Source organism: Anser brachyrhynchus (assembly GCF_964034855.1).
Source record: "Anser brachyrhynchus genome assembly, chromosome: 2".
NCBI classification, from domain to species: domain Eukaryota; kingdom Metazoa; phylum Chordata; class Aves; order Anseriformes; family Anatidae; genus Anser; species Anser brachyrhynchus.
The window spans coordinates 81,236,850-81,249,789 of NC_137695.1; the positions used below are offsets into that span (position 1 = coordinate 81,236,850).

A 12,940-nucleotide genomic window follows, 5' to 3' on the forward strand; every position below is an offset into this window, starting at 1 on the left:
CTTGAGGAGGAAAGTACTGTAAAAACAAACACTCTCAGCAAAATTCCACCTATAATTACAGCTCACCCTCCACCTCAACAAAAGGTAGTCTGTTTGGAAATATGCCTCCACCCAGCAAAGTACACCTGCATCATCTTCCCTGTACAAAGTGCTGCTTCTAAAATCAGTGTCTCCCTTACCTGTAACCCCCAGAACAGGGTTCAGCTGTCTGTCATCAAGAACCTACCTTGGTGCAGCCCAGCTGCATGCTATTGACTCAGCTTTATTAAGAAACATATTATTAAGGTGTCAAAAAGCTTGTAAGTAATGGCCACACAAACTAAGTCAAGTAAAACCACAAACAGAGGAGTTATTGTCAGGATTGAATAGTTAGCACAGCAAGGATTTTAAAGGAGAAACACGAACACAAAGAGGTTTTGAAACCTCAATTAAAAAAAAAAAGTAAATAATTGGAAGGCGACAACCAGCACCATCAAGGCTCAGCATCTTCTAGGGAGCAATAAAGACCAGCCCTCCCTCCATTGAGTGATGCCTGGCCAGCAAAGGCTCATCGGGTTGGTAAGCATATTAATTCTTGGCCTTATAGCATATTAGTCCAAGGTCTATGCTGTGTGTATTCACAATAAAAAATTGCTGGGAAAGACTAAACTGTGTCTACCCTGTTTGCAGAGTCATGCCGTGTAACAGCAGAAGTTGCCCAAAGACAGAGATGGGAAGAGTCCTGTGCCAAACCCAATAAAAGGTCTTTTCATACTAAATGTTGCGCATCCCCTCACTCATACCACAATGCAGAGGTTTGAAAAGCAGTACCTCTGAGGATCTGTGAGGAATTACAGCACAGTATTGAGAGCTTGTAAGAGGTGCAAAGGGTCAAACAGACTGTCTTTGGTATCGAGCTAGTCCCAGCCTCAGCTTTGCTTGGGAGGTGCTGCTAAAGAGCATACCATCCAACATAATGTACTTGGGACACAGGGGAAAAGGGGAGTTGAAGAGTTTTTTTTGTGACTCTCTGTACTGCTTTCATGGTAACCAGGCTCTGGCTGTCAGTTGAGGCTAACCCTTACAGAATCATTCAAGCTAGAAGTGACCACCTGAGGTCATCTGGTCCAACTCTCCTGCTCAGGTGGGGTCAGGACTGTGTCCAGTTGGGTTTTGAGTATCTCCACCAGTTGAATGGGATTTTCCACAGATAAAAAAACAAACAAACAAACAAACACATAACCAGACTTAGTCTAGGACTGTTTTTAAATTGTGCTACTTTTAAAACAGATGCAACCACAAGAGAACTGATTGTCAAAAAAAATGCCCAAAGAGTCCACACAGACTACTGAGTAAACCAACTACAGGTAGAAAGATGCAACCTCACATCCACATTGAGCAAGCTGGGGATGAAAAATGGCTTCAAAAAGTCCAAAATCACTTCATTGGATTGCCTGAGGAAAATGACTAGTTTTATCAGAAGAATTCTTATGGCCATTTGTCAGAGGCCAATGTATTTGCAGACAACAGGTCAGGAGTTTTGATGCTACAAAACACTGTTTCCACCATTGCTTGCAGCAAGTCACTATTTCCTCTACGTGGCATGGCAAAACCAAGAGCACCTTCTCCTTCACGTGTTTGCTCCCCTTGGAAACTCTACTCTCTCTTACTTAACAGGATCTTGCAGTGGATACCACAAAGAGTGTCTACACAATTTGGGCAACCTTTCTTAATCTTCCTGTATTTTTGGCCAATCTTTGCAGCGTGCAGTACAGTAATTATCATCACTAACTGTTTTTTTTCCTTCTCCTATACATTTAGCTAAAAAAAATAGGTAACAGCAATTTCAGATATGTAGCAAGAACATTTCTTAAGCACATAACTAAATATAAGTGTCTGCTACATTTCGGAAGAAAGAAAAAAAGATGGATATTCCAGGTATGAAAAATGCAGGCACTTAGAAACAAAACATGAAAAAAGAGAGGCACATATATCACTCCTGAAACCTTGTATGGCATACATATCAGTCAGATTCAAAGTGAATATAAACACAAAAATGTATTTCTTGTTCTAAATATGTGTTTGGACTCTTTATACTGATGATTTTTCCATATAGGTTGACCGCATGCTGGTAATCAGTTTGTTGTGCATTTGTCAAACTTGTGGGCAGGGAGCACTCCTAAGTAACCATACGTGTACCAGAAAAGATAAATAATGATTCCAAAGGAAATGGATCAATGCAGTTAATCTAAGCCACACAGATATAAGCAGAGGAAAACTGGAATTGTTAATTATGTTGGTTAAAGTAAAATATTTGCATACAGATAACTGCCTTGTAGTATGTCTCTACTGATCTCTGATTTTACGCATTTTGCTGTTTTCACTCTCTACTGCAATACAAACAGCTTCAGTAAAACAAGTCATTACAAGCAGAGCTTCCAAGCAGTTTTTTGTGGATGATCCAAACTCCCTTCATTTGTAACAGAGGAATAAGGAGCTTGGTATAGTGCAGGGCCTGTAGTTATCTAAAGCACCTTCACCTCCTCTGCTAGGAGCCACATTTTGTTAAAGCACCATCCAACAGTTCAAATGAGCCCAGTGTTCACTTATATCTCATCATGTATTTTAGGTGACTGTGGTAGTACCTTCTGAGCTTTCTTGAGGATCTGATTTCTGAGACATAAGAGGACAAGTGTAAAATATCACAAAATAAGGGTTTTATGTGACCTGACAGACACAAGTATTCAAACCTTTCCCCTCTGAAATTTGACAACAGTCACATTTTGCCATTTGACAACAGCAATAACAGCCTACTTCAGTGCTCCTTTTCAGTCAAATCTTTTAGATTAGTTTCTATTAATTTCCCAATTTGCAGAGTAAGAAGAAAAGGAAGCTGTAAAATTATTTCAGCGTGTCCTTTGTCAATGCAGTGTGGCTCTATTCTCTTCTGCAATTCCCATAGTTTTGCAGGCTAGACACCACTGGGAGAAAGGTGTACTGGCCTTCACGTTTCAGGATGCACACCAACTAGCAGTGGTTTTGAACCTCACCTTCCTTCTCTCCCTCTCTTTAAGTTCTGCAAGCTGGTGATGGAAAGAAGAAATGGGAATAAATGAGGGAACAGGCACATTAATACAAGAGGAGGATGTAGGGAAGAAAAGGGAGGTGCAACCATTTCTACATTTCCAAAATATTCATTGCCTCACATACCACCAACAGATCCTGACTGAAGACATCTTAACTCTTCCCTCTCTCGCAGGATTTCAGGTAGGGTAAACATTCATATCTATATAACCAGCTTTATTTTGGAAGTCTTAAAAATTTGTATAAATTCATTGGAACTGAGCAGTTAAATGATGGCATAAATGTCACGCAGGGGAAGGGGCTGTTCATTTCTTAGTACAAACTGCAGCTCTTTGGAAAACACTGTGCAAAATGCGCAGTGATCAGGATGCAAACCCAGACTGTGCAAAACCTGTACAGCCAGAGAGGGCAGAAAGTTTCCTCACAGTAGGCAGGGTGCCTACCTTAATCACCAGGCTACGAGTTGGTTTAGGAGTGAGTACAGACTGCAGGAGAGAATGCGCTCCTAGAGACACATGACAGCATGACTCTCTAACACAGCATTTTGGACAGTCAGCATTGGGTGCATTGGCTCAAACCGCTGCTTCATTTGTATAAAAAAAACTACTGGATCAGGCATCCAGAATTTTTCTTTCCCGGATGACCAAATCGTCTAGTAGATTGATGAACTTCGCACAAACCTGCACTTGTTTTCTCTCTCAAGCCTGAGAAATGTCTGATTGCTGCGTGCAGATTCAGTTCAGGCACACTCTGGAAACAGCAGAGATTGGTTTGAAATTCTTCAGGCAAAAACATTCATCTCAGCCCTGTTCCCTAGATCTGCTCTTGCTCCTAGATATCAGCTAGAGTATCTAGCTGATCAGCTCCTCCAGGCACAGCAGTAAGAGATACCTGGTCCTAAACATGCTTAGGTATGAGCTACACTGCAGGGTGTTCACCTCTGAAGCACTCCTGAGAATGCTTGGAAGCTGTTTTGGAGCCTTGGGAAACTTTGAAATCCAAATTCGAGGATCCTGGAGGCTCTAGGTATCTCTAACACTGCGCGGCAACTGTCTTATGGACTGCTGGTTTTGATTTAAGCATGTAAATTGTGGGTGAAGATGGATTAAAATGTTCCATTGTTTTTGTTGATCTACTGCTTAGTCTTTCACCTGATGCAAGCATGCACTGTCTTTGGTATGAGCAGTCCTCATACTGTTGAAGGCAATGGAAATTTCTGAATTTCTGGGGTTGTAAGATACAAGAGTTTACTTGAAAAACAGTAATTAACAAATCCAGCTACAGGTACCAAATGTAGATCTATCTCCACAAAGAACATGTAGCAATGTACAGATCTCTAGAAGCCTTTTAAATACAAGTAAGGAATTGCATGAGTTCACTATGCTTCTTTCGGTGGAAAATAATATTTAAGGAAGTTTAAAGAAATAAGGAGAAGAGCTCAAAGAAGCACAGTGGGAAATGCTTCTGTTTCACAACCTCAGAACCAAAGAATAATTATATGAAACTTAAGCAAATGCTTTCATTTTTTATTATTTTAGTTTGTGAAAACATTCCTAGCTAAAATAGTGCTTATCTGATGATGACTAAGTAAAAGGGTTGAAACAAGACTATAAATACTTAGGAGCGATGGGGAAGGGAGAAATAATGCAGGTCTTAAAAAAAATCCTACTATCTGACTGTACTTGGTATCTATGCAGTATTTTGACAATTAACAGGGACATCCCAACACTGCATTTGAGCGGGTGCAGGCAATCTCCCACTAGGAGCTTTGTGTTTGCTTGATGTTTTGTTTTGTTTAAATTGTGAAGAAGCAATCATCACCTCTGCCTGCCAATCATTTACCTCAGGCTGTATCGATGGAGTCTCTCTCAGCATCAACCAACAGCTTTGCTCTGGACCTTTACAAAAAGCTGAATGAAACTTCCAAAGGCCAGAACATTTTCTTTGCTCCTTGGAGTATTGCAACTGCTCTCGCCATGGTCTATCTGGGTGCAAAAGGTGACACTGCAGCACAGATGGCTAAGGTAGGCTGTGAAATTAGCAGTATTAAAGCTGGTTGCCACACAAATCGCATTACCCACCTGCCTATGTGGAACAGAAAGGAGCAACATGGGGAAAACAGTGATTTGTCATTGTGTTGGGTACAAGAAATAATCTCATTCCTGCAGGTCACTGTTCTTCCAGTTTATTTCCAAGACCTCCCTGCTCTACTACCCCTACATTTAGCTTACACTTAACAGTTGCCAGAGGGAAGTTATTGACATTAGAGACTACTGCAGTCTTGTTGGGAACTCTGCCTTCCATTTAAATTGCCATTGAAGAGAATAATTCACCTGACGTTGTGCTCAAGTAGTAATAAAGAGACATCTTTATTAACAAAATTAATATGCAATTAATATGCAACACTCTAGAGAAGGGAGAGCCAGAGATACTATCACTGCTTCTAGACCCCAGTTGTTTCTGAAAGTGGTATATCTGTGTTCTCATTCTGCACACCCAAATCAGTGAGCTCTCCTGATTCCAAGCCTGACTGCACAGGAGCAGTACAAATATCTTTGCTTGTAACATGGTTAGTCCATAAATCAGGTAATTTTCCTCCCATGCATAATGGAGACACACTAGAAGTGAAAATGATCTCATGATCACTTTTACAGAACTTGTTGGTCTTGTACTGTTTTAGGCTATATGCATTTAGGTACATACATTAACTTTAGAGTTTTACATTGGCATCCCAGTAGCAAGACTCTGAACTGCACTATGCTGTTTGTTCTGATTAGTCAGGATCTGAAAATAAATTCCACATAACTAAGCATGAATTGACCATTGTTCCAAATAAATTCATGTCTGAGCCATGATATTGCTCTGTTATTAAGCAGTAAGTATAACTAAAATAGATATAATTATGATATAATTATAGAGTATAAATTGAGAGTAAGGTCTTGTCCTCATCAACTTCAGTAGATTAACTAACATTGTGCATGACTGGTGAATTTTCCTAAGTAGAGAACTAATGCAATTACATACACTTGAGCACGCTTATCTTCTTAAAACAAGCTGTCTTTATGAAAATTTGTCATTGTCACAGGTTCTTCATTTTAACCAGACTGGAAGAGAAGAAAGTTCTTCTGAGACAACAAGGCCTTCTCTGGGGAGACCAAAGAATGGAGAAATGGCATGTATTGCAACAAAAGACTCAGAGAAATAAATATAATACTCCTTTTAGATGGCTCAGGATGAATCCTCAAGATAAATCATTATATCTGCATTCATTTTAGTAATTCACTGACTTTCTAAGTTGTAGCAAGGTCTGCCTGATGTGGTTCTCCAGACATCTCTCTCCATTACCTCTTCAGTCTGTCCCCATTCCTTTGCAAAACTCAACCTCTTCTATCCTCTGACCACCAAGTGCTTTTCCGTGTGTCCTTCCTAGAAGCCCACGTCTCAGCACGAGTGAAAAAAGACTAAAGCAAGGAACGCTGCCTCACCAACGTAATGTTAAGCCACCATGCGCCAGTTGCATAGATGCCCATTGTCAAAAGCTCAAAAAGCTCAAAAGTTGCAAGGCTGCCTTAATGGTCCTAGTGATACTCAAAATTAGGCTTGACTATGACTGAAAAGAGATGATCCAACCTCCTGGCTGCACCATCAGCGGATGACCCCACTGGCCTAGGCACCTTTGCAGAATCAAATCTTCACCCTACAGACAGAAACAATTTGTCCAGTTGTACGTAGTGCTGCAAATATGCTAGATACTCAAACAAAAAAGAGCTCTAGCTCTTGGCATTCCTTTTAAATTAAAATGACCTGAGGCTTTTCAAATGACCACAGAAGGTGCAAACCTCCAGAGAGAAAAAATATTTCCATACTAATTGATATCTCTTTCCAAGGGTCCTGAGCATGAGGCAGCTGAAGACATCCATGCAGGCTTCAAAGAGCTCCTGTCTGCCATCAACAAGCCCAGAAACACCTACTCGCTGAAAAGCGCCAACCAACTGTTTGAGGAAGAGACCTACCCGTTACTGCCTGTGAGTTGAACGTTTTTGCTTAAAAATATTCTGAGTTTAAAAGCTATTGATAATAGAGGTGATCAAAATTTTCCAAATGATAGCACTGCGGTTTTAGTGAGAATGTGAGGACAGCCATACTGTGCTAGTCTTACCTGGACAAGAGGTCCACCTGTCTCCACCAGTGGGCAAAAGCTTAGGAGGTACATGGCTTGCTGCATAGTGATGCTTCTCTGGAATCCACTCTGGTCACCAAGCGATCTGCAGCTCAGGGACTTCCCAAACCAGAGGCCACATCTATTTAACAGACCTTGGAGAGCTGTTTGTTCATGAATTTGCAGACTTGCCTTTTAAACCTACTGCAGACTTTAGCACCAGGACTTCCACAGCTGAACTGTAGGAAGCTCCTTGTGTCTTTTCAGCCTGCTACTTGTTAGCATCACTGTTGGTTTGTTTTTCCTCTAAAGGAAGCTTCTCTGTATCCCTGGTCATCCTTGTTCCCCTTGTCGGTGGTACTTATACTCCAGCATTTCTGAGATGGGGAGGCCAGAGCTGCACAGAGAATTCAAACCATAGGCACACCATGGCTTTACAGAGTGGCAATTAATGTTCATCCTTTTATTACTTAACTTCTTTCTTTCTAACCCTTCAAATTATATTTGCCTTTTTGACCGTTACCGGGCAGGTATTTTTCACACGACTGTCCATTATAGCCTCAACACCTCATTCCTGAAGTGTAATCATGCTCTACATACTACCCTCCACTGGATTATTTACAGATGTTTCTATGTGTATATTGTAATGTAAATATTTAGATCTATGTTCTATAAATTAAATATTTTAGCACAAATCTCATCACTTATCCCTACAGAACTCCAATAGTAATATCCATTTACCATGAACACTATTTCCTCCTCCTGTTGGTTTCCGTTCTTTTAAATGGACGAGATCTTTCTCTGTAGTCCCACGGATACTCAGCTTCTTCAAAAGCCTTTGGTGGGAAGTCTTCTGAAATGCCTTTTGGCAATCCAAATAGCCTGTAATGGCTTAACCTTCTTACCCACAGGCTTCCTGACACCTTCAGAAAAACTCCAACAGATTTGTAATGTAGGACTTCCTATTACAAAATGCTGCTCCAATACATCATGCTTATCCACATGCCCGCTAAACCTATTTATTCATGTGCCCTGTGGGCTCATGAGTTTGTAGTTCCCCGTATCTTTGACATCCTTTTAAGAAGTGACATTGTATTAATCATCATCCAGTTTCTTGGAAGGTGGTTTTAAATGAGATTACTGTTCTTTGATCTTGGAGTTTGCTTCCATCTCCTGAGTAATTAGCAATTACTCAGTCATTAAATTAAGTAAGTCCTGCTGAATGCTTATTGCTCATTTTCTCCACAATCTCATGTATCTACCCTTTAAGACTAATTAGAGAATTTCCTGCTGGGAATCTCCCTGAACTGTCTCACAGAACTGTCTCACAGCAATGTAAAAGTCAATTCTAGTTTTCTGCCACAGTGTTATCCTACCATGCCATTCCTTTTATGCCTGACCCTCTATTGTCCTCACAAACTCTTGGCGGGTTCCTTGACTCTGAAGTAAATCTAAAAATGTTATTTCAACTTTGTGAGGCTATTCTTCCCTCTTGTACTGAACTCTACATCACACAGCAGAAAATACTTCAATGATATGAAAAGGTCATTCTGAGAAATAACAATGACAAAAAAGGTGAAAAATGTTTATTTCACGTGATATTTCAAAACTACAAATTTCGATTTTGAATTTCAAGTACAAAAACATGACGTATCACTCTCCATGAGACAGAAGCACTGAATTTTGATCAGTCCTCACTTAATATTTAGCACAGAATGTATCAGACCTTATTTTAAGGGTTATCTAATTTCAAATTAATTATATTTTCACCAATTGTGTATTAGCAGATTGTATAACTGTTGAAGTGATTATTTCTACCACTTTTGTAGCTTAAATTTAACTACATAAGCATTCATTTTCCAATTTTATCTTTCAGAAATTCTTGGAACTCATTACAAGGTATTACAAAGTAAAACCACAAGCTGTAAACTTTAAGACAGCTGTGGAACAAGCCAGAGCACAGATCAATTCCTGGGTTGAAAATGAAACAGAAAGTAAGTTAAGTACCGCTCTAATGCCTTTTTCTTCTCCCATTTCCAAATCATTTGCATTTCCACTTGTATTTCTCCTGCAGCCAGGGATCCACAAGAGATGGAAACTCAGGGGCGGTGACAAGCAAAGTGCAGTTAAATGGCTTGAAGAGTGGCTCCCTCCAAACCTAACTGCTGCTCTTTACAAGGTCTTTCCTTTGATCCTTCCAGTCGTGGCCTCCTCTGAATTATTTCTGTTCATTGGAGGCAGAAGTAGATACTGAATGGCTCCACCCTGATTAAAGAAGGCTTTCCTTCTGAATGTTTCAAACTGCATTTAACCAGCTTCCCAGAATGTCCAAGCTTTAACCAATTTCAAATGTCATCTACTATCAAAACTGCAGTAAATATATTAAAAAAATAGAGATACTTTTAACCATATGTATACTATGAAGAACGTACAGGAAAAAATCTCCCAGATGCAAACACTTTTGCTAGATACACAGGCACAGAGAAAGCACAACTAAAATTGGTAATTCACACTGTCATACTGAAATAACAGTCTTATTTCTCTGATTTTGAAGGGAAGATCCAGAATCTGCTGCCTGCAGGATCTCTTGATTCTCACACTGTCCTGGTCTTAGTAAACGCCATTTATTTCAAAGGAAACTGGGAAAAGAGATTTCTGGAAAAAGATACTTCTGAGACACCATTCAGGTTAAGCAAGGTAAATTCCTTCAATTTATCTATTACAGAAGAGTGAGAAACCTCTAAATATTTCATCTGCGTTTCTGCAACACTACCTGTAGATAGGCACATGGTATAAACTCAGTGAGAAGAGCAATTGTGAAAAGAAGTCAGAATTATCTTATTTACACAGATGCACGAGAATAAGATTTTCTCTCTAATTAGTAGCTCCTTCCTACCAAAACACTATGGTTAAGTAACTTAAGCATAAGAAGAAATTTCTCTAAGTATTGAGGTGCCATTTTCAAAAGGGACTGAGCTACTTCTGAGAGCAGTGTTTAGACACCTAGGTCTCTTTTATGCTTTTGAGACAGATAGTCTATAATCTGAGTTCAAGCTATCTGAACCAACTGCTCTTTCCTAATGTACCCTTGCGGTTGCGCAAAACCTCATGTGGAATTTTCATGAGGGTTCAACATTTTAGCCAAGTGCGTGTGCATGATGTGTTCGGTATACACTGAGGATATGATTGAGCTAACTATTTAAACATTCATGCACTGACAATTCACAGTAGCTCACTGCATGAGTATTTTTATGTCAAAGGTGAGCAAAAGGATTTGTCAATCGAAACACATACCTTGTTTGACATAGATTACGCATGCAAACATCTTTTGTATACCGGGTGATTTGAAGCAATTGCGTCGATACTGTGGCTGTGTATCTGACAGCTACTACACTACACATGTGGTTTTAGGATTACTCATGGTACACAGCACACAGAGAGGGTTTAATTCACAGCGTATCTGATAGCAAAGCCTGCAAACAGATGAACTTTTGCACTTGTGTAACAATGGAAAGGAGAGAGTGGATATATCAGTAAAGGTCTGTGAACATGAACACAGCTTGGGAATGCAGAAAATTGCTGGGTAATTTTATTCCATTTGGTAATCAAACCCTCTGTGGTTTGAGGAAAAGCCAGCACAGGTCACGGAAAATATGGTTCAGAGGCAAATCAAGAAAATCAGTACTGCTTGGGAGTATGCAAAAGAGTTGATGGTATCCAAGGAAAGAAAGTCAACATTTCAACCCTCACACAACACATTCACTCCAACAATGTACAGTCTGTGAGGAAACCTGAAATACAGAGTAATTATTTGCTTATCAAAGCTCACTCCTTACTTTTAGAGTGAGAAATACATTACATGTAATTAAGTTAGCAGGTAGATAGCATATGTGTCTATATGGATTTTTCTTCAAAGATTCCATTGATTTTGGAACAGGGCCATATGGGATACTGTCTGAAGGAAACGGTACTGGAAAAATATTCAAACGTTGCTGAATCTTACACTTGTTTACAAATCTTTGCTTTCAGTTCAAAGAAGCAACTAATCTTCATTACTTCTAAGGAATGAAGAAGTACTACTTATTTTTTATGTCTTAATTGTTTCACAGACCAGGACTAAGCCAGTACAGATGATGTTTCTGAGAGATACATTTTTGATCCTTCATGAAACAACCATGAAATTCCAAATCATTGAGCTGCCATATGTGGAAAATGAAGTCAGCATGTTCATTCTCCTACCAGATGACATCAGTGACAACACGACTGGTCTGGAGCTGGTAAAATTTACATACTGTTGCATCACATACACTATGAGACATTAATGGAAACAGATGAAAATAGTGGGGAAGAATGAGCTTCAAAATTATGGCAGAAAGGGATTTGCTGTGTGCATAATTTGTTTCATAAGCTATAATACAATGATTTCTCAGCCTAGGATTCATGGCATTTGTTAATGATGCAAACATAATATTCTACTTGATACACCTAAGAAAGTCTGTCCACACTACTGTCTTAGCCTATTTTGTGTCCTCTTTTCTATTGCCAGAATAGCAGAACAAGGAAGGAAAAAACAAATCTGAAACATCATGCCCTAGAATTAATCTTCTTCTGAAAGCTGCATTAATCATTTTATGTCATTTGCAGTCTGGATTTGCATCTGATACTTTTGTGGTGAGGATTCTCAAACTAAGCACTGACTGTCCTATCCTGACCCACAAGGTATCAGCAGCCACCCATGATCATGCCAGGATCAGTTTCAGACTCTAAATAGATCAGAGCAAACATTTTTATTTGTACCCAAGGTCCTATGCATCCTACTTACTTACCACTAAGAGAAATATCTTTCATATACACATATACCGAAGGCCTATTAATATCATTACGACATCGCAAAAAAGCAATACTTCTCACATCCACAAAAAATAAGGAACTATTCTGAGGGTTCACGGCTACACCTTACCACCTTTAAGGAAATAGACAAGACTGTAAGTCACTCAGCACTTTGCAGGATCATGTCCTAAGAATATGGAGAACATCCCAGCTGTGTATCCAGCTGGTAGCTGGACTTTGTTTTACATCTTGATAAGTGTTATACCCTGGTGTGCATGTCTTCTCTTTGTCCTTTGCATTATGACTATTTTCTTCCTTTCGTTGCAGGTGGAAAGAGAGCTGACCTATGAGAAACTGGCTGAATGGTCCAACTCAGACAATATGATGAAAGCTGAAGTAGAACTGTACCTGCCCAAGTTGAAGCTGGAAGAAAATTATGATCTTAAATCCACTTTGAGCAGCATGGGGATACGAAACGCTTTTGATCCAGTTCAGGCTGATTTCACAGGGATGTCAGTGAAGAAGGACCTCTTCATCTCAAAAGTTATTCACAAAGCTTTTGTGGAGGTTAATGAAGAAGGTACTGAGGCAGTAGCTGCCACAGGTGTCCTGGTGATGAGATCAAGAACACCTAAAGTAACTTTTAAAGCTGACCACCCCTTCCTCTTCTTTATTAGACACAACAAATCCCAAACCATCCTCTTCTTTGGCAGACTCTGCTCACCCTAGTCAGCATTACTCCCTTCCCTGCAGAGCAGCAGATAGCGGTTTGCCAGCTCGGGGTAAAACCTGATACTCCTGCTGCAGTTGGAGGGATACCAGGACCTGGACTCCTTCTCTATCAGACCACACACCCCATGGCCTGAAGCAATGCTTCTCCTTTTGCTT

At 39.9% G+C, this 12,940-nt stretch overlaps 1 protein-coding gene and 1 long non-coding RNA gene across 2 annotated transcripts; one reads left to right on the forward strand and one right to left on the reverse strand.

Annotated features, from left to right (window-relative positions):
* The first annotated feature begins 2,915 nt into the window (after positions 1-2,915).
* LOC308190219 (heterochromatin-associated protein MENT-like) lies at positions 2,916-12,500 on the forward strand. Its single transcript, XM_080581274.1, has 7 exons — positions 2,916-3,246; positions 4,911-5,087; positions 6,149-6,235; positions 6,951-7,088; positions 9,099-9,216; positions 9,777-9,919; positions 11,332-12,500. Exons 1-7 carry the CDS (start codon positions 3,082-3,084, stop codon positions 11,542-11,544), a joined length of 1,041 nt encoding a protein of 346 aa, XP_080437400.1. The 5' UTR covers positions 2,916-3,081; the 3' UTR covers positions 11,545-12,500.
* On the reverse strand, positions 9,385-12,902 carry LOC308190222. Its single transcript, XR_013947013.1, has 3 exons — positions 12,777-12,902; positions 12,461-12,661; positions 9,385-9,446 (listed from the first exon to the last, which is right to left on the reverse strand). It is a non-coding gene; the product is annotated as an uncharacterized lncRNA (long non-coding RNA).
* Positions 12,903-12,940: the final 38 nt, after the last annotated feature.